The 25015-nt window shown below is 46.3% G+C and overlaps 1 protein-coding gene across 1 annotated transcript in view; it reads left to right on the top strand.

Annotated features, from left to right (window-relative positions):
- LOC136162895 (low-density lipoprotein receptor-related protein 11-like) overlaps positions 1-25015 on the top strand; it is an 84311-nt gene that overhangs the window by 50642 nt on the left and 8654 nt on the right. Inside the window, exon 4 of the mRNA XM_065927320.1 lies at positions 10105-10246. Within this exon, the coding sequence (XP_065783392.1) occupies positions 10105-10246 (142 nt within the window). The remainder of the gene's footprint in view (positions 1-10104; positions 10247-25015) is intronic.

Here is a 25015-nt window from a genome sequence, read left to right as displayed (position 1 = left end):
GTTTCGTGAGACTGAATGATTGGTCTCCTCATTAATCTCATTTTTAGATCCCCTTAAATGAATTAAAATAGTATTTTAAAACTGAGGCTTAGAGAAAAGGTTTTCTGGGAAAGAAACATAAATAGAAGAATACTGACTTTTTATCCTAGGGGAAAGAGAGCGCAAAATAAATGTCGAATTTCAAGTTGCCTTATGTCTTACGTACGAGATGTTTTGTGGTTTACCCCTCCTCAGTCAGATTCCCTGGGATATAATCTGGGTCAATACTGAAAATGACCACAAAAGAAAAGAATCATATATATTAAGGAGAGTATTAAAAAACATATTGAAAGACTTTCTAAACATTTAGTTAGCAGGGTTTTTAAGGCAGCCTGGGTTGTTTAACCAATACACAAAATTCCAGAGAACCCATGTGATCTTTGAAGAGTAAAGGCTACTAATAACTATGTCTGTCTTCTGTTTTTCATTTATGTTTGTTGATAACAGGTCAAGAAAACATATAAAATCTATACTATCACAACAGAATTTATAAGGATTACGAAGGATTCCTTTAGAATTATTTTCAATGAGGGACCGAGTGATGAATGGAATAGGGATTTCTTCAATCGTCTGGATGCTGCCAGGATTTCTCCCCCTTCCTCTTTCCCTCCCTCACTCCTCTCTTCCTTCTTCCATTTCTTCTTCTTTCTCTCCTTCCTCTTCCTTCTCATCTTTCTTTCTTCCTTTCTTAATATTTTTTCCCTTTATCTCCTGAAGCCTAGAACTGTACTTTGTACTCACTAGGATGCTAACACTCACTGATTGATCTTTAAAAAAAAAAAAAAAAAAGATTGACTATTTTGCTAACCTTTGAAAAACTTCCATTTTAACCTTCAAATTTTTATCATCCTTCCTAGCAAGATGAGCAGGTCAGCATTGTCCCACACTCTGGCCTCACACTGATGTTAGGAAGGGCCGCTAAGAGCTATCTGACAATTACTTTGCATCTCATCAAAGGAGATCCTAGACACATATCACCTATTGTTTTTTCTTGGCTACTGGACAATATCTTGTCTTCATGAAACAAACTGTAAATCCCTTTAATAAAAGTTACCCTAGATATTCTAGGCCATGGGGTAGGGGTAGAGAAGTGTAGTAGACTGTTTCTAAATTTTAAAAAGAGAAAGGATATTAATAACTGAGAAAGCTTCCTATCACATTTCAACTATTTCCTTCCTCCCTGAGTGATTCAACAACAGTGAATGAAAGAGAAAATCTAACACAGCCTCTGCTTGGCTTTGGTTTTAGAATCCTCGATTCGCCGCTTCCCTTTGCCAGATGAGGTAACAAAAGCCCTCTTTCAAGGTATTGCCGTTGCCTGAGCAGGGACAGCCTTCCATGGCCCAAGGCTGGACTCTTGTCTAACACTCGGGCAGAAACGTTCCAAGGAGACTCGGGTGCTGACCAAGTACGAGAACTCCCTGGGAGGGCGCCCGGCGGAGATCAGCAGGATAAGGGGCGCCGGGGGAACTGCTCTGCCGCTTGGCTCACAGTCTTGGCCTTTACGGTGGTGGGATTCGTTTCCAGGTCGTCTCTGGCCAATCACGCCGACTCACCGGTCCTTCCTGGTGGCGCACGCAGTTCTCAGCCAAGATGGAGTCCAGCGAGAAGGATTCTGGGAGGTTGGGAGGGCGTAGTGGTGAAGACCTGCCTGCCAATGCAGGAGGCATCGAGACGCTGGCTGGACACCCGGATCAGGAGGAGCCCCTGCAGGCGGGCGTGGCCGCGCCTCTAGCCTTGCTGCCTGGAGAATCCCAGGGCGGAGGGGCGCGGCAGGCTGCCGTCCGCGGGTCACGCAGAGTCGGAGACAACTGAAGCGACTTAGCGCGCGCGCGTGCGCACACACACACACACACACACACACACACACACACACACACGGATATACACACACACGGACACACACACACGGACACACACACACATACACACACATACACACACACACACGGACATTTGGACTAGCATCTGACACAACTGAAGCGACTTAGCGCGCGTGCGCACGCACACACACACACGCGCGCACACACACACACACACACACACACATACACGGACACACACACAGAGAGACATGTGGACTGGCATCTGCTCTCTCCACACACACACACACACACACACACACACACAGACGTATGGACTGGCATCTGCTCTCTCTACACACACACACACACACACACACACACACACACACTAGGACGTATGGACTGGCACCTGCTCTCTCCTTCTGACCTGCCGAATTCTTTCAGTTGGAGGTAGTTCAGTAGGTTCCACGTGCCTTACTGCCGAGGGGTAACTCCTGCAAGTGGTTACTGTCGAACACCGCCAGAGTGAGTGGGCGGCCTCAGTCAGTGCTTCTCCTAACATCATTACTGTGGTGAAAGGATGAAATGCAAATGCAAATAAGACCCCTGGGCCAGTGAGCAGCACAGAGTAAACAGTGAAAAAGCATCTTACTCTGTTTATTCTGAGATCGTCTTTCCTTCGATGCTATCCACGTGGTCTCTGCTAGCCCTGTCTTGCACCCAGACAGACTCTGTCGGTGCCTGGGTAATGTTCTCTTAGAGATTCTCCCAAGGAACCCCAAATACTTACTCCCTGTGTTCAACAGTGCCCAGAAGGCCTTTAACAGGGAACAAAACCTCATACCTCCAGTGCCTGTGGAGGAAATCCTCCAAACTCTGGTCTTCAGGTAGGAGATAGATGGATGCCCCACCTCATGCCCCCCCCCCCCCCCACACACACACACACACTCAGGGTGAGCGTTGCAGCTTGTTTCCTGTGGACAGAAACTCCAAAATATCATAACGGGACCATCGAGAGAGGAGGCTGGGCCCCTGCTCAGATAAAAGATTAAAGACCACATATTACGTATTTCTCATTCTTGAAATTAAGGAGACCCTCCCGACTAGAAAGCTCCTTGGAGGTCAAAAGGGGAGTGATGTCAAGTCTACCCATAGTCCTCTTTAGTGGAATCCATCTTGCCTGAGAGATGTGTGTGCACGCATGGGAGGATACTGAAATATTCTTAATATGGATTCTGAACCAGGCAAATCAAAATGATCGGCCAAAGGACACCCAAAGGAAGAAATGTCTCATAAAAGTGATTCAGACTGCCACTAGGGCCTGACTCTCTCTCTCTGAATCCGCCGGTGTGTCTGTCCACATATACTGGATTCTTTTTCCTCCTAATAAACACTTGTTTCACTACTTCCTGTCTTTGTGCGAGTTCTTTTCTGCCAAGCCAAAGGGCCAGGGCCTTGTCCTTGACCTCTGGTCTAGTGTCTAGGATTCAGCTCTCACTGCCGTGCCCGACCTCAGTCTCTGGAACCAAAGCCCCCCCTGGAGGCCACCCCAGATCAGTCTGAGTCACAACAGTATGGTGCCCCCCCTCCTTTCGGAGATACAGGATAATGTGTTTATTTCAGAATTACTTAAATTTAGTAACCTTAACAAGGTTTAAGTTTGAAAGTAACAGTGATACTTTTGTAAGTCCCATTCAGGCCCCTTTTGTATTGACTCAAGGAAACAATTATAGTTCCACTGATTCATTTCCTGGGGACCACCAGTTTTCCACTGGTTTCCAGACACTCTCCCTGACCGCCCCCCCCCCCCCCCACACACCCCTCTGGGGATCCAAGGATAATATGTTTCTTTTGGAATTACTTAACAGATTTGGTAAGTTTAGAAGTAACAATGGCACTTTTATAAGTCCCACACAGTCCCCTTTTGTAATCACCCAAGGAAAAAGAGTTCCACTGATTCCTTTCTTGAGGATCATCATTTTTCCACTGGTTTCTGGACAGTGTTTCTCTCTCTCTTTTCTTTGTAAACAGGACTTTCTTGAAAAGTGCCGTTGTTTTTTTTAAGACACTTATTTTATTTGTGGGCTCCTCTTCCTTGCGGTGCTTGGGCATCTCATTGCGGTGGCTTCTCTCGTTGCTGAGCATGGGCTCCAGGGTGTGCGGGCTTCAGTCGCTGATGTGTGTTCTCAGTAGTTGCAGCCTGCAGGCTCTAGACACGGGCTTAGTAGTTGTGGCACACGGGCCAAGTTGCTCTGAGACACGCACGATCTCCCCAGACCAGGAATTGAACTCGTGTCCCTTGTATTGGCCCTGGAGAAGGGAATGGCAATCCACTCCAGTATTCTTGCTTGGAGAATCCCGTGTACTGGGGAGCCTGGCAGTCTACAGTCCATGGGGTTGCAAAGAGTTGGATACGAGCACTGAGCACCCTTGCACTGGTAGGCAGATTCTTAACCACTGGATCATCAAGGAAGCCCCCCAGAAGTGTGGGTTTTAACACTGAAAAACCAGAGAATAGCGGTTTCCTGGGGGTGAGATCAAAGACAGAGGTGGAGGCAGAGAAGCAAAAAAAAAAAAACCAAAAAACAAAAAAACACCATATGTCAGGGCACCAAAACAGATAGGGACCTTGGCAAAACTTCACCTACATTACTGCCTCTCAGCTATTTTATTCACCTGCAGATTTTAATAAAGGACAAAAAAGAGTTACAGCAGCCCACAGGGCATTTTTGAGACACAGAAGATTATCAAGGCTGCAAATTACCTAAGAAACATCTGGGGTTAAGTTGGTGCACATGTATGAATAGTCTGTGGTGTCTTTAAGGATTTCTTTGTATCTTATTTCAAGAATGAAGGGTGATGTCAGTCAGTTAAAAAAAAACACAGCCTACCCCCAACCCACAGCAAATCCTAGGATTTACTGTTCCAGTTAAACAGTAAGATACATGAGAGCATAATAGATGAATAATTCATACCTGTTTTGTTTCAAAGTTAACCTGGAGCCTTGAGCTAGACTACTCTTTAGGCATGAATTTTTTTTAAACAGTATCTCAAGGCCTTCAATATTTAACTGCTTTTTTTTTTCCTTTAGGAAAAAATACTTATTAGGAAAGGTTGAAAAATAATCTCCCTGGGGGAAAAAAGCCCTCATGAAAAATAAATCTGAGTAAGCTGAGTTGTGAAAGCGCTACTCCAATAGCAGCAGGAGCTTTGAAGTCTCTTTCCTGTTCAGGAACACTCAACTTCAGAGACAATAAATTTACAGCACAATAGTCTTCCGGCATCACAAAATCTGCAGTCAATCTGGGCTTCCACGTCCTCTTGCATTTAAACCCAACTTCCTGTACTCTCCCTTCAAAGGTCCTGGCACTTCTATTTTGGGGTGGGTAGTGGGGTGAGGATGGGGGTGGGTGAGAGCTTTCAGAGGTTTTAAAGGACTTTGTGTGTGTGTAAGGAGTATGTGACTTTTTCAGGCCACAACAGGTAGCTGCTTTGTGCATGAGCTGTGGTTCAGGTTTTTCTAAGAAATGATTCTGGAATAAGAACCCAGAGGCTTAAAGCTCTGCTAACTGGGAGGCCGGAATCTCCAGTGACTCCGAGCATGGGCTTTGGAATCACATGCTGTGTCGTGCTGGGCTCAGTCGCTCAGTCATGTCCAACGCTTTGTGACCCCCATGGACTGTAGCCCAACAGGCTCCTCTGTCCATGAGGATTCTCCAGGCAAGAATACTGGAGTGGGTGGCCATGCCCTCCTCCAGGGGATCTTCCCAACCCAGGGATCGAACCCAGGTCTCCCACATTGCAGGCAAATTCTTTACCATCTGAGCCACCAGGGAAGCCCAAGAATACTGGAGTGGGTAGCCTATCCCTCCTCCAGGGGATCTTCCCAACCCAGGGATCAAGCCCACATTGCCTGCGTCTCCTGCTTTGGCAGGCAGGCCCTTTATTTTGGGCTACGCTGGGTCTTCATGGCTGCACAAGGGCTTTCTGCAGTTGTGGCAAGTGAAGGCTGCTCTTCGTTGTGGTGCCCAGGCTTCTCACTGCAGCGGCTTCTCTCATCTTAGAGCACGGGCTCTAGGGCTCATGGGCTGCCGTAGTCACGGCATGAGGGCTCAGTTGCCCCGTGACAAGTGGAATCTTCCCGGACCAGGGATTGAACCTGTGTACCCTGCATTGACAGGCAGATTTTTAACCACTGGACCACTAGAGACATCCCCATGTCCTCTATTGCTATGTCTGCATGTGTTTTTACACACTGTCAGCAGCTAACTTTGCTCAACCCCTTGGATTTTATATGCTGCTTCTTCGCGCTCCTAGCCCTAAGTTTGTAAGAAGATGATTCTTCTCTGATTGGACTGCGATAGAGGCAAAGAGTCGGACACGACTGAGCAACTAACACTTTCACTACTCTTTTTCTGACTAGGAAAATACAGACGATTGAATTCATTTTGCTTCTTTTATGAAATTTTGGGTCATATCTGTGATGAAAAGTAAATAGAAAGAGGAACACGTAACTAAAGAACAGAACCTAAGCATGTTCACCTGAAATATCTAGACAATTGTATTAATAATAGCAGTATATGTTCTGGCCTCTGTTGGTCAGTTTAGCTGCCCCTGTGTCTCCTTCAGCCTGTGTGTGTGCTGGGAGATGGCATTGGATTACAACAAGGATCTTAATGGTGGCCTTCAAACCACTAACAGGGTTCTCGGTTTTGTAAGTTGACACGAGGCAGAAAGCTAGCATGCTTTTGGGTTCATTGGTTCAATAGAATTTCTTACTGAAATATTTTGTGTGATGTTATCTTGTCACTGCTTATGACAATATGCCCAGTGCCTTATATACTTTAGAAGCAGCTGTGGGGGTGAGGGGAATAGGGAGGTAGTACTCATTTTGTAACCAAGTGTTGTACTGATAATCATGTATGTATATATGTGCGGTATGCAAACACATGCAAATGTATGTCCCTTGCCACTAAATTACTATTTTAGGGAGGTGCAGTGGAGCCAGAACAGCAGACTGAGTTATACATTGATTTAGCCAGAGGCCAACCATCAAAGCCTCTGTTGGTACAGAACAGATCCTGGGCAGAGATTAGAAGTTCTTTGTTTTATTAAAGGTAATATACCTTTCAAGTTACAAATTGGGTGTGTTGTGGCACTTCCCAGCAGCTAAGACTCAGAGCTTCCAATGCACCGGGTGTGGTTTGATTCCTGGTTCAGGAATCCCAGATGCCCTGGGGCTTGGCCAAAAAAGACAAACAAAAATAGGATATGTTGCATATAATCTGTGTGTATGTCTGTGTGTGGTAAATCCTTCCCAGTGTCATAAATGTGAGGAGACATCTAGAAACACCTGGATGCTTGGAGGGAAATCATCTATCTTACAGTTCTATATATTCTTATATTGATGTTGAGGAAAGATAGCTTTTGTTAGCTAAATAACTAAACTAAAAAGGGCCAGGGAGTTAAAAATACAGATTACTTTGTATAAAATAAATAAGCTACAAAGATGTATTATACAGGGCAGAGAATAGAACCAATATTTTATAGTAACTGTGAATGGAGTAGTTATTGACTCACTATGTTATACACCTTAAATTTATCTAATATTGTAAGTCAACTATACCTCAATTAAAAAGAAAAAGCACATGTCAAGCTATGTCACAAAAGAGATTAAAAAATTAAATCAGGGACTTTCTTGGTGGTCCAATGATTAAAACTCTGCACTCCCAATGCAGGGCATTCAATCCCCAGTTAGGGATCTAAGATCACTAATGCCAAAAAAGAAAAAAAAAAAAGCTTAAAAAAATAATCAAATCAAGTTAGTGTTTTTGCCTTTTATGGCTTAAAAACCTGAAAGAATTTTCTGTATCCGGGAAATAAAACCACAGAGGGAAAAAAACAATGTGAAATGAGGAAATCCAAAAGTCAAAGTGTTTTCTTCCTTTTCTCTCTGGGTCTGGGAGACCAGGTAAAACAGCAAACTCTTTAAACAAATTGCTGCACAAGAAGGGGCAAGAAGCCTTTCATAGAAGGATTTTCACAGGAGACTAACAGGAGCTTGTTGACTTTTGCAGTTATCGAAATAAATCTCACACGAAGTCCTTGGTATTAAGTCACTATACTTAGTTTCTGCTCACAGAGGAAAGGCCTGCAGGTGTGGACTGGTGCCAATTGCAAAGCCTTCTTGGGAGGCCCTTCAGGCAAGATCGACTCTCTGCTCACAGTTGTCAGCATCTCCCATTTCTGTTGGTGTCCAAACCCAGCGGCTCGCAGAGCTTTCCCATGCAGATAGTCGATCGTCATTATGCCTGTGGATAGCTAAAGTGCAAAATCTGACTGACCTATCCTTCCCGTCTAAGCAGATTTTTCAAACTCTATTTATCTGAAAAAGTTTTTGAGACAAAGTTCTACATACCTCGGCTATGTTTGCTAGAGTGCTCTGGAGGGAAATTTGGGTCGTTAAAAACCGTATTAAGGGGCTTCCCAGGTGGCTCAGTAGTGAAGAATCTACCTGGCAATGCAGTAGACACAAGTTCGATCCCTGGTCTGGGGAGATCCCACACGCCATGCACCACGGCTCCTGAGCCTATGCTCAAGAGCCCGGGGGAGCGATGTGCAGCTACTGGAGCCCTCGAGCTGCAAGTACAAAGCCCATGCGCCTTAGAGCCTTCGCAGGGAGAAGCCTGAGCACCACCTCTAGAGAAAAGCCTGAGTGGCAACAAAGACCCCGTTGTTGTTGTTGTTGTTGTTGTTGTTGTTTAGTGGCTCAGTGGTGTCCGACTCTTTGCAACCTCACGGACTGCAGCGCGCCGGCTTCCCTGTCATTTGCTATCTCTCAAAGTTTGCTCAAACTCATATCCATCAAGTCAGTGTTGCCACCCAACCATCTCATCCTCTGTCATCCCCTTCTCCTCCTGCCTTCAATCTTTCCCAGCATCAGGGTCTTTTCCAAGGAGTCAGCTCATTACATCAGGTGGCCGTGAGAACCCCACGAACAGTACAAAAAGACAAGAAGAAGACCCAGTAAAACCAATATATAAATAAAATTACTTTGAAAAACCATATTAATCCTGCGAAGTGAATAAGGACAACTAGAGCTGCCATTTAACAAAGATTGTCAGCACACACACACACACACACACACACACACACACACACACCCAAAAAAGAAAGAAAGAAAGCAGGGAAGGGATATTTCATTTGAAAAGATCAAAATTAGTGTGCACCCAGGTCTGGATCTGGATCCAGTCTTTCCTGCCTCAGAGAGGAGGTACCTTGGAAGGCCAGAGGGAGGCTTCAGAGCCCAGGTGGATGGACTGGCCCCTTAGAGGGGGGTGCTCTGTCCTTCCAGCCCCAGCGTTGGGAAGAGGCTTCCCGGAGAAGGCCCGGCCCGCTGAGGTGTAGTTGGACACTGGCATGCTGTGTGTTGACATCCAGAAGCCCAGTACCTCACTTGCCTTCACAAAAATCTGACCAGGGCTTGCGTGAGGCTGATGTCTGTGTGGATGCCCCACCCAGCGCCCAGCCTCAATGCTTGCCTGGTCTGTTAACATCCCCACTAACTTCATCTGGGCCTCACTCGTCCCCCAGTCACAAGTGCACTGACTCAGCCCTCCCATCTGCCCGGTGCACTCGGGGCAGCAAACCCCCGGGCTGCTGGCCTTCGGCAGCCTTAGGTCTGCGCTCGGGCAGGCCAGCTGGGGCGGAGGGCAGAGCCTATCTCTCACACACCTTCCTCGAGGCTGCGGGGCTCCCGTCAGCACGCTCCGGTGTGGTCATCGCCCACCCCCGAGTCCCCCTGCGTTCCTGTTTAAGTCCCAAGAAGCAAAAATCAGTGGTGTCACCTGCTGCGTGGCTGCCGCCTGGCGCGGCCTGCCTGATTCCAAGCCAGAGTCGGAGAGAGCGAGAGTCTGCCTGGCCACCTCCTCCGGGCAGATCCGCTCTTCACCCCCGCCTGGCCACCCGCTCCCCTTGGCTTAGCCGCGCCCCTGTGGCCACATGGAGGAGTCATAATGACCCTTCCCTTGCAACCACGTGGGTGGGGGGGGAGGGAAGTTTCCCAAAGAAAGGGGGTGTCAGGCAGGTCTCCTGGCCAGCCTGCCAAAATAGTGTGTGCTCAGTATTCTGAGACCCAGGACCAGGAGTGGAGAAGGGGGTCACAGGACTGTTCCAAGGATGGCACTGATTTCCAGCTCAGGAGGACGTCAGATTCTGTGCTTCGGGTTCTTAACTGTGACGTTTCCTGTCTGGGTATCAGGTGCCTCAGTCCGGAACCCTGAAGCTGTCCCACCTGCGGGAAGGAACATACACCCTTCAGTTGACAGTGGTGGACACTGCTGGGCAGAGGAGCTCCGACAACGTCTCAGTGACCGTGCTTCCCGTGGCCTTCTCCACTGGAGGTGAGAAGAAAGCCCTTCCCTCGCGTTCACGGTGGCCAGCAGGAGCCAGGCTGTGGATGGAAGGGTGGTGTTAAACTGGCATTTTAGGGGCTTCCCTGGTGTCCAGTGGTTGAGGCTTCATCTTCCAGGGCAGGGATTGCAGGTTCCATCCCTGGCCGGGGAGCTAAGATGCCCATGTGACTTGAGGGCAAAACACCAAAACACAGAACAGACGCAAGGATTTCCCTGGTGGCTCAGTCAGTGGTAAAGAATCCATCTGCCAATGCAGGGGACACGGGTTCTACCCCTGGTCTGGGAAGATTCCCACACGCAGCGGAGCAACTAAGCTGTGCCCAGGAGCCACACCCACCCAGCACACATGCAGCAGCTACTGAAGCCTGCGTGCCCCGGAGTCCGTGCCCTCAGCAAGGGAGGCCGCTGCAACGGGGAACCCTCACACCGCAGCTAGAGAAAAAGCCCGAGCAGCAGTGAAGATCTGCCCAGTCAAAAATAAGTAAATACAATTATTTTTAAAAACCACCAGAAGCAATATTGTAACTGATTCAATAAAAAGCTTTAAAAATGGTCCACATAAAAAAATAATTTGCCATTTTATATTCTAAGAGTCCAATATAATGGGCCCTTCCATTTTATTTGTGGCTGTTGCTGAGTGGGAAAATCTAAACTAAAAATATGATTACAAAACTAGGCTCCACTATATTTCATGTTAAGCGACACTGCCGGAGTAGAACAGGGGAGCACTTCACACTCCAGGGATGACAATAGACTGTGTGAGTCACAGGACCTTAGAGATGCCCCATCTTCCCTTGACTCAGTTTCATAAAAGACATCTGAGTTTCCCAGGAGAGGGTGGAGACCACCCTCCTGTTTAAAGCAGGCTGGGCTAGTTGATACTATGTTCAAAGAATGCAGCTAAGAGGTAGATTTAAAGCAAATTAAAAAAAATAATAAAACAAATTAAAACATATACAGTGCATGTGTCAATTTCAAAGGACTGTTGAAAACTTTTCATGGACACTTTACAGAGAAGCACAGACATGTTGATAACATAGCTTGACATATACACAATGGTTCCCACATCCTGCTGCTCATTGTAAGCTCATTTCTCTCAGTTATCTGTTTCTAGTTGTCCCAAACATCTACAGTTCTAAGATTAGCTCATTAAGTTAAAAAAAAATGTACATGGAACTTGGCAGCACTAAAGCTATAGAGGTTTTGCAGAGATCGTGGGTGTGTGTCTAGAGTCCTGTCGCTCTGTCGGGGGATACTTTCTCGGCATCTGCCCTGAATGGTAACTGTGCAAGGAAGCCAGCATGGGTGCTGAGTTCCACAGACCTGATCCCCAGCATTGATTAGTGACCCTTCACTAATCCTGGTTCTAGGAAACTTGTAGACTCTGTCCTATATCCTTCATTCCTCCATATTTGGATCATAATCAAGCGAGCAGTCAGGAGAAAGAATAAAATCATTGGATTTGCTTATACTTTGGCTGACCTTGTCTTCCATCAAAGAGACGGGTCTGTGTACATATTAGAAATGAAGGAAGGAGACTTTAGAATTCTAAGAATTCTGCCACCTCTGTAATTTGCCTTCCACAAAGAAACAGTGCTAGCAAGATACAGATACTAGCAACGTTCAAAATGAGGTGGGCTGACTTCCCTTGGGGTCTAGCAGTTAAGAATCCGCCTGCCAATGCATGGTACACAGGTTCGATCCCTGGTCCAGGAAGGCTGCTCATGCCTCGGGGTAACTAAGCCCCATATGCCACAACTACTGAAGCCTGTGTGCCCTAGAGCCCATGCTGGGCAACAAGAGAAGCCAGCACAATGAGAAGCCCTCACACCGCAACTGGAGAGTAGCCCCCATTCTCTGAAACTAAAGACTGAGCACAGCAATGGAGACCTAGTCCAGCCAAAAATAAACAAGTAAATCTTAACAAAAAAAAACAAAAAATCAGGTTGGCTCACTGCTGTTCAACCACAGTTCAGTTGGACCTGGAGGAAGGAAGAGTGGCTGCAAATGGTACCCCAAATTCCGGTCCAGTAGACGACCGTGAGTTGGCGATGGGGAATGAACCAGCAGCATCCCAGTCCGTACTGGAGCAAGGCCCTGTTTGTGGACCTACTGCAGCGATACAGAAGAGCCAGTTTCTTAAAAGAAACCTGGCAATGCTGACTGTGCACTGGGGCAGGCGGGAGTAGAAAACAATGGCACCCGGTCCAGCTGAGGTCACGGCCAGTGGGGAGGTGGTGAGCTGGAGGGCTGTGCTCCTGGGAACAGGGCTCCCTAGCCAGGGACCGAAGCGCTCCTGGGCAGCTGTCAGCCCCACAGAAATTAGCAAAGGGAGAAATGGCCTGAGCTGATGGAGGCAAAGGGCTGACATCAACCAGCTACTTGTTGCTTTGATTTATTCACTCTGGCCAGTCTTCTGGGCTCCCAAGGCAACTAGAGAGTAGCCAAGTTGTCAGTTGTACATTTCTGGCCTTTCTCAATATGACGAAAGTGTGTTTGAAGCTGCAGAGGGTGCTATGATTCACCTCTTATTACTGAAAGGCCAGTCTGGTGTAATCGGTCTTATGTAGGGCTTCCCTGGTGGCTCAGATGGTAAAAAAAGAATCTGACTGCAATGTGGGGGACCAGGGTTTGATCCCTGGGTCGGGAAGATCCCCTGGAGAAGAGAATGGCAACCCACTCCAGTATTATTGCCAGGATAACCCCATGGACAGAAGAGCCTGGCGGGCTACAGTCCAAGGGGGTCACACTGAGTCTGATACAACTGAGCAACTTTAAGAGAGAGAGAGATCTTATGTATGCAGCTTTATACAGAAAATAAAAAGAATTATGTTGTGTTAACTGCATTCTGGAATCACTCACTGGTTAGATTCCAATAGCAAACTGAATTAAGGTTAATAAGACACTGCATGCCACTGCTGCTGCCACTTCGTCACTAAGTCGTGTCTGACTGCAAACCCATGGACTGTAGCCCGCCAGGCCCCTCTGTTCACGGGATTCTCCAGGCAAGAATACAGGAGTGGGTTGCCATTCCCTTCTCCGGGGGATCTTCCGGACCCAGGGATCAAACCTGAGTCTCTTGCATTGGCAGGTGGATTCTTTACCACCAAGTCACCTGGGAAGCCATAGGACACCACATAGAGACGTTGAAGCTGAGAGATGGGGATTGACTGGGCTTCTGTCCCCTTGATTACATGTACGGATCTTGCCGCTAGCTTGCTTTCTGGTAATCAAAGATGCAGGTTCTATAGTAAACAGACAGGCATGTACCCTTGTTTCTGTGCTAACTTGATTCAGTTTTGGATGTCGAGGCCACATGTTTTCAGGCTTTGCAAAAAATGATCTAGCCAAAATGAATAAAAAAACCAACAAGCAATAATCTACTCAGAGAGCAGGCCAACAGACACCCCCAAGGTAACCCAGTTGTGTGGTCTCCGTACAGGATCCCCCGCAGACAGTCAAGGCATTTTATAAAATGGAAAAGAAAATGTCAGAACTTATATTTGTATTCGCTTTTAATCCTCTTCAAATTTTCAGTCTATCTTATAACATGTATTAAAATATGTTACTACAGTGACACATACATATGATTTATAGATGGGAGATATACATGGTCAAAAAAGTCCGGAGACCACTGATCCAGAAATACATGGATAAATTGTTCGTATGAATCTGTCTCCATAGTGACCAAGGAGTCAGGGAAGCCTTGAGGTGGTTAGGATTTTCATGTCATACATTTAAAAGATGTGAGCAGAGGCTGCATCCTGACTTGCTGTCTGCAGTTTCCCTTTACTTCTCCTCCCAGCCCCTTCCCCGTGACCGAAGCAGATCCTCCTTTCTAGGCCCAGGTGCTCAGCCAGAACTGCTGACTCGCTTTGTCCCCTTCTTTCTGCCACCGTTTCTTAACAAGTGTTTGCTTATTTATGTATTTATTAGGGCTTCTGTATTGGCTCAGTGGGTAAAGAATCCACCTGTAAGGCAGGAGACGCAGGAGACCCGGGTTCGATCCCTGGGTTGGGAAGATTCCCCTGGAGGAGGAGATGGCAACCCACCCCCGCATTCTTTCCTGGGAAATCCCATGGACAGAGGAGCCTGGCAGGCTACAGTCCAGAGGGTTGCAAAGAGTCAGACACGACTGAGAGACAGCACACACGTTCATGTCTTTAGGCCACGCTGGGTCTATGTTACTGAATGAGGGTTTTCTCCAGTGGCAGAGAGTGAGGGCTATTCGAGCTTCGGGGCACAGGCTTCTCTTTGCGGCGACTTCGCTTGCTGTAAAGGACAGGCTCTGAGCCAGGGGCTCAGTGGTCATGGCTCGGGGGTTGGAGGGCACAGCCTCAGTAGTTGAGGCGCACCGGCTTAACTGCTCCGTGGCAAGTGGGATCCTCCCAGGCCAGGGATCGAACCCTCGTCCCCTGCTGGCGGGCGGATTCTTAACCGCTGGACCACGAGGGATGTCCCTGCCACCATTTATTTTCTTCACCTCTTCTTCCTCCAGAATCTAGGTATCCTCAAATTGCCTTCCACCCGGATGGACTCTTTTCCCAGCATTTTTTTTAAGTGTTAAAATACATGTTTTAATTTTCTAATTAGTAACAATTTATATTGAGAGAGCATAAAAACAGTTTAGGAAAAGGACTTAGAACTTAATGGAATTTCAAATGAGGAAATTATAGTTAAGAAGGGTTATGTAATATGCAACTAGTTAAGAGCTAAAAATTAAAAATAGAACTATCATATTACCCAGCAATCACACTGCTGCTGCTGCTAAGTCGCTTCAGTCGTGTCCGACTCTGTGCGACCTCATAGACGGCAGCCCACCAGGCTCCCCCATCCCTGGGATTCTCCAGGCAAGAACACTGGAGTGGGTTACCATTTCCTTCTCCAATGCATGAAAGTGAAATGTGAAAGTGAAGTCGCTCAGTCATATCTGACTCTTCACGACCCCACGGACTGTAGCCTACCAGGCTCCCCCATCCCTGGGATTCCCCAGGCAAGAACACTAGGTTGCCATGCCCTCCTCCAGGGGATCTTCCTGACCCAGGGATCGAACCAGCGTCTCTAACTTCTCCTGTATTGGTAGACGGGTTCTTTACCACTAGCACCACCTGGAAAGCCCACGCAAAGGCCTTTGTGTGAGACAGACCCCAATATCGTTTTACCAGGTGGGCCAGGATCTGGACTAGAGGGCGCTGGGTGGGCTAGGTTCTGCTCCTGAGGGCCAAAGGCTGGCGACGCTGGCAGCACAGTGGGGATCGCACTCCTGGCAGGGCTCCTGTCGCCTGAGTGCCAAACAGCCCCCACACATCAGCTTTCCCAGCCGTTTCCTTTATAACCTTCCCAAAGACCTGGTGACTGATGGAAAGACAGAAAGCACCCAGCACCTTGATCATCAGACCCCCTGTGAGCACACCCTTCATATTTAAATAAGAAGCAGTATCAAGGGTCTGCCTGTCTCCTTTCTCTTCCACGCTGGTCCATTATCTTCTCTCAATCAGACAAGAGGCCAAACTGCGCAGACAAAATATTACCAAAATAATCTCTCACTATTTCAGTAACTTCTTTATGAAACTATTTTGTTCATTATAGAAGATCCAGAAGATGCAAATAGTGAAAACGGAGATAACTTAAAATACCACCTTTTATTGACATTAACTTCAATATTTCCTCCTAATCTACTTTGTGAATTTATCTACAAAGTTATCTACTTTGTAAAATTTAAAGTGCTTTGATACAATTATATCTTCAAAATACTCTACAAAAGATTTACAAAAACAAAACAAAAAAGCAAAACCTTGGTCATACCACAGATATCTTTGTTCCACAAATAGGGATTGAACCCACAGCCTCTGCGCTGGAAGGGCAGAATCTTAATAACTAAACCATTAGGCAAGTGCCCTTCAGAGACCTGCTTTATCTATCCCTTGCTGGTACCGCCACCTAATGGGAGAACTTTGTCACTTCATCCAATGCTTCGACTGTCTTAGTACATTTTCTCCGTATGAAAATGGAGAACCTAAGAGCAGAGCTGGGGGGACCAGGTGTCTGGCAGCAGGGATGAAGTTGACCGACCTCACGAAGTTCTCAGAGGCCACAGCGGGTGAACTCCTGCTCCGTCACTTTGATGGAGAGGCACTCGTGAACTTGAATGAATTAGCTGAAAGCAGAGTGGAGACCCAAGGCCAGTCTCCTTCCTGAGGTCTAGTCCCAGCTCTGTGTTTAGAACCCCGAGGAGTTGCTTCATGTCTCTGAGCCTCAGTTTCCTCATTGGTTAATTCGGGCTTCATTGGTAACCCCGAAGGCTCTGTCTAGCCTGGCGTCTGTTTCAGGGAAGATAAATAACCGTAGACTCACGCAGGCCTCCATCAGCCCTTATCCATGCTAGATCCTGCTCTGTGATCCCAGTTCTGTCTCCTGCGGGGGCAGGGGCTGAGGGAACACAGCTTCAGGATCCTTTTGCAAGTAATGCTCCAGGCTGCCATCACTGTGAATGGGAGTTGACACCCAGTCTGAGATGTATTTGCAGCTCTCCTTATTTGGGGGCTGAGGGCTGAGTCACCCATCCTATGACTCAGCAGCACGGGGATCTTTTTTCCCAACCAGGGATGGAACCAGTGCCCCCTGCAGTGGAAGAGCAGAGTCCTAACCACTGGAACACCAGGGAAGTCCCTGCATCTCTGTTTCTGTCCTTTTTAATAATAAACCTTTGACTTGGGCTGTGAAGGTGTAAAGAATGGAGTTTCATAGATGCAGTGAGATGATATGCAGTTATTATTTCTATTATATATTATTTTTCCTAATCACTCAAGTAATATGTATTTACTGTAGAAAATTTGGAAAATACAGAAAAATATGAAGAAGTAAAATCATCTAGCAAATCTCACCATTAACAATTTGTTGCATTTTCTCCCAGTTCAGTTCAGTTCAGTTCAGTCACTCGTGTTCAATTCTTTGCAACCCCCATGGACTGCAGCACGCCAGGCCTCCCTGTCCATCACCAACTCTCAGAGCTTGCTCAGACTCATGTCCATCGAGTCTGTGATGCCATCCAACCATCTCATCCTCTACCATCCCCTTCTCCTTCCACCTTCAAACTTTCCCAGCATCAGGGTCTTTTCCAATGAATCAGTTCTTTGCATCAGGTGGCCTAAGTATTGGAGCTTCAGCTTCAGCATCAGTCCTTCCAATGAATATTCATGATTGATTTCCTTTAGGATGGACTGGTTTGATCTCCTTGCAGTCCAAGGGACTCTCAAGAGTCTTCTCCAACACCACAGTTCAAAGCATCAATTCTTCTGTGCTCAGCTTTCTTTATAGTGCAACTCTTACATCCATACATGACTACTGGAAAAACCATAGCTTTGACTAGACTGACCTTTGTTGGCAAAGTAATGTCTCTGCTTTTTAATATGCTGTCTAGGTTAGTCATAGCTTTTTTTCCAAGGAGCAAGCGTCTTTTAATTTCATGGCTGCAGTGAGCATCTGCAGTGATTTTGGGCCCCCCCCAAAATAAAGTTTCTCACTGTTTCCATTGTTTGCCCATCTATTTGCCATGAAGTGATGGAACCAGATGCCATGATCCTGGTTTTTTTTAACGCTGAGTTTTAAGCCAGCTTTTTCACTCTCCTCTTTCACTTTCATCAAGAGGCTCTTTAATTTTTCTTTGCTTTCTGCCATAAAGGTAGTGTCATTTACGGATCTGAGGTTATTGATATTTCTCCCAGCAATCTTGATTCCAGCTTGTGCTTCGTCCAGCCCGGCATTTCGAGTGATGTACTCTGCATATAAGATAAGCAGGGTGACAGTATACTCCTGACATACTCCTTTCCCTATTTATTTGGAACCAGTCTGTTGTTCCATGTCCAGTTCTAACTGTTGCTTCTTGACCTGCATACAGATTTCTCAGGAGGCATGTCAGGTGGTCCGGTATTCCCATGTCTTGAAGAATTTTCCACAGTTTTTTTGTGATCCACAACAAAATGTATATACAGACACACGTACATTTATTCACTTATAACAAAATTAGGATATTATTTTACAAAACATTTTTCTCACTTATGAATATTTTCATGTTATTTAATGTTCATCAAAATCACAAAATTATTAAATCCAGGGTAGAAATTCCCTGGCGGTCCAGTGGTTAGGCACAAGTTCAGTCCCTGGTCTGGGTACTAAGATAGCCAAAATATTTTTTTTAAAGTCCAGGGTAAAGAAAACGGGAAGAAAAGAACAGAGCCTTGAAAGTGTTAGAAAGGGCCTCCCACAGTGTGTGGTTTCTGTTTGGACAGCAGCCCCCATTTCCTTCCTCTTCCATCATCCCTGAACCACCAGACTGGAATCTGCAGCCTCTGACTTCCTGTGATTTGAAATTATGTTATACTCAGCATAATATAAGCAGATTTAAAAATGCACTGTTGGGGGCTTCCCTGGTGATGCCGTGGATAAGAATCCACCTGCCAGCGCAGGAGACATGGGTTCAATCCTTGGTCTGGGAAGATCCCACACGCCGCAGAGCAACTAAGCCTTTGAGCCACAACCATTGAACCTACTCCTCTTAAAGCCCAAGAGCCACAGCTCCTGAAGCTCGCAGGCCTAGAGCCTGTGTTCCACCACAAGAGAAGCCACTGCAATGACAGCCCACAGACCACAACAAAAAGTAGCGCCCACTCACCACATCCAGAGAAAGCGTGCACAAAGTGACGAAGACCCAACCTAGTCATTAAAACAAATTTTAATACATTATGGTTTGTGACCTACACCAGTGTTTTACAAGGATCATCAGCGAGTACAGTAATATAGACAAGTTGATTTTTCTGCTCCCTCCTTCCCGCACAGGCTTGGGAGGATAAATAAGACTTAGCTCCCTGAAGACGTGCTAAAGAGATACTAAGATTAATACTAATAATGTAGTATAGAAAGTAAAGAGATGAAGTTTTTTAATCTACCACATTGGCAAAGGTGAAAACATAATAATATTTATAAGTGTATAGAGAAGTGTCTCACCTACTTTTGGTGGGATTCAAATTTGTACAGTCTTCCAGAGGGCAGTTTCTGAAGCCTTGTATGTATGCCTTGACCCAGTTAGCCTGCTGTTAGGAATTTATCCCAAGCATGTTCCTAAGGATGAAGTTAAGGGCGTGGGCGAATATTCAGTCCCACCAGTGAACGCATGCTCTGTACGCTCAGAGCCGCAGGGGGGCTGGCATTTGCTCGTGATGCAGACACACAATGGCTGGACTGTTTCCCGGGGTGGTTGCAGCTGTGAGGCCTGTTCTCTGTGTGGTCCAAGCCGTCTGTGAACAAGGCTGTCCTCTTGTGTGGACCCAGCTGAAGGAAAGAAATCTGGTTACAGTTCTGCAGATTAGCTAGAAAAATGGTCAGGTAACCCCATTCACACTGAATCTGGGTTGTTGGTTTTTTTTTTTTTTTAATAATTAAATTTTTTATTCCACACTCTAACAAACTTCTTCCATTTTCTGACTAGTCTAATAACTTTTTAATTGGAGAATAATTGCTTTACAATATTATGTTGGTTTCTGCCATACATCAACATGAATCAGTCACAGGTACACAGATGTCCCCTCTCTCCTGAGCCTCCCTCCTGACCCTGAATCTGGATTTCTTTTTATAACTAGAATACATGTTCATCCCAGAAGGTTAGCCACATTTTTTAAGGTTCCAGATTAAAGCATGGACTTAGGCGAATGCACAATTTCTGTATGGGGGTGAGGGGGTTTGCCCATACTTTCTCGAATTCCCATGCTAAATATGCCAAAGCCTCGCTGTTGGACTAATCTCTGGAGGTAACAAGTGAGCAACTTAGACCTTCGGGTTATCATGGACAGTATTTTATTCAGAGAGGACTTTCTCACAAAGGATGTTTAAAGGGTTTCTTTCTTTTTTTTTTTTTTTTAACATGCCCTATATTTCATGTTTTCGTTCTGAATAGTCTGTTGTCTTCCTGTGTGGTGGTGGGAATCAACTGGATTCTCAAATGAATGGAAGATTTAGTTAAAGAAATGTACTTGTCACAAATGAAGATAATCAGATGGCTATTTCCACAAACTTATTTTGAAGGGAGTAGGTCCTCTTTCATTGACCTAACTTCTTTGGAAAATATCATCTAATGAGCTATAATCAGCAGACAACTTTAAATATACCCAAGTATTCTGGTACATTCTTTGGCATTGCCTTTCTTTGGGATTGGAATGAAAACTGACCTTTTCCAGTTCTGTGGCCACTGCTGAGTTTTCCAATTTGCCGGCATATTGAGTGTAGCACTTTCACAGCATCATCTTGCAGGATTTGAAGTAGCTCAACTGGAATTCCATCACCTCCACTAGCTTTGTTCATAGTGATGCTTTCTAAGGCCCACTTGACTTCACATTCCAGGATGTCTGGCTGTAGGTGAGTGATCACACCATTGTGGTTATCTGAGTCATGAAGATCTTTTTTGTATAGTTCTTCTGTGTATTCTTGCCACTTCTTAATATCTTCTGCTCCTGTTAGGTCCCATACAATTTCTGTTCTTTATTGTGCCCATCTTTGCATGAAATGCTCCCTTGGTATCTCTAATTTTCTTGAAAATATTTCTAGTCTTTTCCATTCTGTTGTTTTCCTCTATTTCTTCTCATTGATCACTGAGGAAGGCTTTCTTCTCTCTCCTTGCTATTCTTGGAACTCTGCATTTTGATGGGTGTGTCTTTCCTCTTCTCCTTTGCCTTTTACGCCTTTTCCTTTCTCAGCTGTTTGTAAGGCCTCCTCGGACAACCATTTTGCCTTTTTGAATTTCTTTTTCTTGGGGATGGTCTTGAAGGCAGCTGGAAGGCCCAGTATCTTAGGGAGAACAGGTCAGTGTGACTGTGTGTTTGTGAGAGGGAGACAGAGAGAGAGTGTGTGCGTGAGAGGAGGAGGGCAGGAGAGAGGAGTGACTGTGTTAGCTGATCAGTCATGTCTGACGCTTTGCGACCCTGTGCACTGTAGCCCTCCTGGCTCCTCCGTCCATGGGATTCTCCAGGCAGGAATGCTGGAGTGGGCTGCCATTTCCCACTTAGGTGTGTGTGGGGCAGTGACACTAATTTGTGATAGGAAGGTGAATGTGAAGAGAGTGAAGAATGCTGTAAAGAGTGTGTTGGATGTGTGGGGAGCAGCCACAACTAGTGTGTGAGAATGTTGGGAACCTTGGTGTGTGTGTGTGTGTGTGTGTGTGTGTGTGTGTGTGTGTGTGTGTGACTGTGGACAGGTGAGCCTGGGACAGAAGGGGAGTGGACAGTATGCATATGCAGAGGGCCTGGGAGGGGATCCCCTGGGGACCCAGAGAGGAGGAAGAGAGTGAAGGGAAATGCCGTGAGGGGAAGGTTTCTGGATGGCAGCAGAAGTAGACGGGAGCCTTCTGTGTGGAATTTGTGTGAAGCAGTGTGTACAGACATGTGAGGAAGCCAGGGTCCCTGAGGGAGGGGAACGCGGTGTGACTTTGCAGAGAGTGGAGAGCCAGTGGGGCAGGCAAGCGGGCACTTGTGTGTGAAAGGAAGTGTGTGGGGGAGGGGGGTGGGGTGTGCACAGAGGGAAGCGGGTGTGAGGAGACCTGCACGGACAGTTTCAGGACGGGTGACGTGCGCAAGGGTGGAAGGATACTAGTGAGAAGCGTGAAGCCTGTGAGGGGGGCTGTGTGGGAGGCTGGAGAGTCAGGGGGGCTGTGGGTGACGGAGGGCGCTGTGGACGCCGAGGGGGCTTGTGTGTGTAACTGGGGCTGAAGTGTGGAAGACAGGTGTGCATGGAGAGTGTGGGCTGAGCAGTGCGTCAGGACTGGTGCTGAAGAGGCCTCAGTGGTGACCGGCTCCCCAGCTTCTCCCTTCTCTGGGCCTGGACCTTCTGGCCTGCACGGCATCACCCCAAGTTTCCAAGGGAACCAAACATTGGCCGGGACAGGGAAGAAGCTGTTCAGTTCAGTGCAGTTCAGTTCAGTCGCTCAGTCGTGTCCGACTCTTGCGACCCCATGAATCACAGCACGCCAGGCCTCCCTGTCCATCACCAACCCCCGGAGTTTACCCAAACTCATGTCCATCGAGTCGGTGATGCCATCCAGCCATCTCATCATCTGTCATCCCCTTCTCCTCCTGCCCCAAATCCCTCCCTGCCCCCAATCCCTTCACAAGAGGTGGCCAAAATATTGGAGTTTCAGCTGCAGCATCAGTCCAACCAATGAACACCCAGGACTGATCTCCTTTAGGATGCACTGGTTGGAGCTCCTTGCAGTCCAAGGGACTCTCAAGAGTCTTCTTCAACACCACAGTTCAAAAGCATCAATTCTTCTGTGTTCAGATTTCTTCACAGTCCATCTCTCACATCCATACATGACCACTGGAAAAACCATAGCCTTGACTAGATGGACCTTTGTTTGCAAGGTAATGTCTCTGCTTTTTAATATGCTATCTAGGTTGGTCATAACTTTCCTTCCAAGGAGTAAGTGTCTTTTAATTTCATGGTTGCAGTCACCATCTGCAGTGATTTGGGAGCTCAGAAAAATAAAGTCAACCACTGTTTCCCCATCTATTTGCCATGAAGTGATGGGACCGGATGTTATGATTTTAGTTTTCTGAATGTTGAGCTTTAAGCCAACTTTTTCACTCTCCTCTTTACCTCCTATCATTTACTTTCTTTTTTTAGCTTGGAAACACCACACAGAGATATCTGCCTTGTGACAGGTGTCACCCGGGGTCACCTGCCTTCACCAGCTGAAGCCTCCCCCAGGCCCAGGGCTGAACTTCATTCCCTCCCTCAGCGTCCAGTCAGCCTGGGGCTTCCCTGATAGCTCAGTTGGTAAAGAATCTGCCTTCAGTGCAGGAGACCCTAGTTCAATTCCTGGGTCAGGAAGATCCCCTGGAGAAGGGAAAGGCTACTCACTCTAGTCTTCTGGCCTGGCGAATTCCATGGACTGTAAGTTGGACCTGACTGAGTGACTTTCATTTTGGAGCCTCTGAGCAATAGTATTCCCTTCGCAGAGCTGGGGCTTTGCGACAAGAGAAGCCTCTGCATTGAGGCCTGTGCGCACCAACCCTGCTCTGTCCCCTAAGTCTGTCCTTGTTGCCCAGCAGGTTCCCTGGATCCTGGGGCTGAGACGCTTTAGCTTTTACTCCTCATTCTCTGACATTTGTTCTCCTTCCCCCTTCAAGGAACCTCACACTGGTCAGAATGCCCATACTGAAAAGTCTATGAGTTTGAGTAGGCTCCGGGAGTTGGTGATGGACAGGAAAGCCTGGCGTGCTGCAAACCATGGGATCATAAAAAGTCAGACACGACTGAGGGACTGAAATGAACAAACAATAAATGCTGGAGAGACTTGGAGAAAAGGAAACATTCCCATGCTGTTGGTGGGAGAGAATGGTATGGAGATTCCTTTAAAAACTGAAAACAGAGCTACCATGTGGTGGTGATTTAGTTGCCAAGTCATGTCTGACTCTTTGCCACCCCAGGGACTGTTGCCTGCCAGGCTCCTCTGTCCATGGAATTCTCCAGGCAAGAATACTGGAGTGGGTTGCCATTTCCTTCTCCAGGGGATCTTCCTGACCCAGGGATTAAACCCAGATCTCCTGCACTGCAGACAGATTTAGAGCTACCATATGATACAGCAATCCCACTCCTGGGCATATATCCAGAGGTGATAGGTGATGGAGAGAGATAAACTGGGAGTTTAGTATTGACATGTACTCACTACTATACTTAAAATAGATAACCAACGAGGACTTCTTCTGTGGCATAGGGAAGTCTGCTCAATATTCTGTAATAGCATAAATGGGAAGAGAATTTGTTAAAAAAAAAAATGGCTACATTTATATGTATAATTGAATCACTTTGCTGCACACCTGAAACTAACACACATTTTTAATCAACTATATACTCCAATACACAATAAAAGTTTTAAGTAATTAGTTAAAAAATAAATATTGATATTGAGCATTTTTCATGTGCTTATTGGCCATGTGTAAGCCTTCTTTGGAGAAATGTCTATTTAGATCTTCTGCCCATTCTTTGATTGGGTTCCCTGATTTTACTATTGAGTTGTTAGAGCTTTTCATATATTTTGGAAATTAATTCCTTGTCAGCTGCATCATTTGCAAATCTTTTCTCCCAGTCTGTAGTTTGCCTTTTTTGTTTTGTTTATGGTTTCCTTTGCTGTGCAAAAGTATATAAGTTTGATGAGGACCCATTTCTTTATTGCTTTTTCTCATCTTTTTGTTTTCTGTTTCTACCAGAGTAGAAGCCATCTTGAATTGGCCTTCTTTCAGCAACTTTAATTCCTCCTGGATGGTTAGTTGGAGGAAGAGAAAGTTGTTTTTTTGTTTGTTTTTTGAATGACAAATAATACTGGATCATTGTACCTTATGTAATTTTCAAAGGTTGTACAATTATACAAAAAAAAAGAAAAGAAAAGGGGGGGGGGCAAAGTGTAGAATTACACAGGATCCTTCTTCAAAATGCATTAGCATTTAAATTTTGAAGGAAAAATTAACAAATGGGACCGAATCAAATTTACAGAGTGATGAACTTGCTTAATTTCAACACTGCTGTGTCTGTGGGACTCAGGAAGCCGAGGAGAGGGAGAGAGATGAGAGAAGGGCAGGTCAGTGGAAGGGTCAGGACACAGACGACGTTTATCAGTAAAGTTTGCCACCTGAACTGGCACCGGAAACAGTAACTGGGCTGGCTGAAAAGCTCCTTCAGGTTTCCATAAGATGGTGTGGGGAACCCTGAGGAAAC

This window comes from Muntiacus reevesi, chromosome 3, assembly GCF_963930625.1.
Source record: "Muntiacus reevesi chromosome 3, mMunRee1.1, whole genome shotgun sequence".
Classification (NCBI taxonomy): domain Eukaryota; kingdom Metazoa; phylum Chordata; class Mammalia; order Artiodactyla; family Cervidae; genus Muntiacus; species Muntiacus reevesi.
The sequence above is the reverse complement of the archived record's forward strand: the minus strand, read 5'-3'. Positions and strand labels throughout refer to the sequence as shown.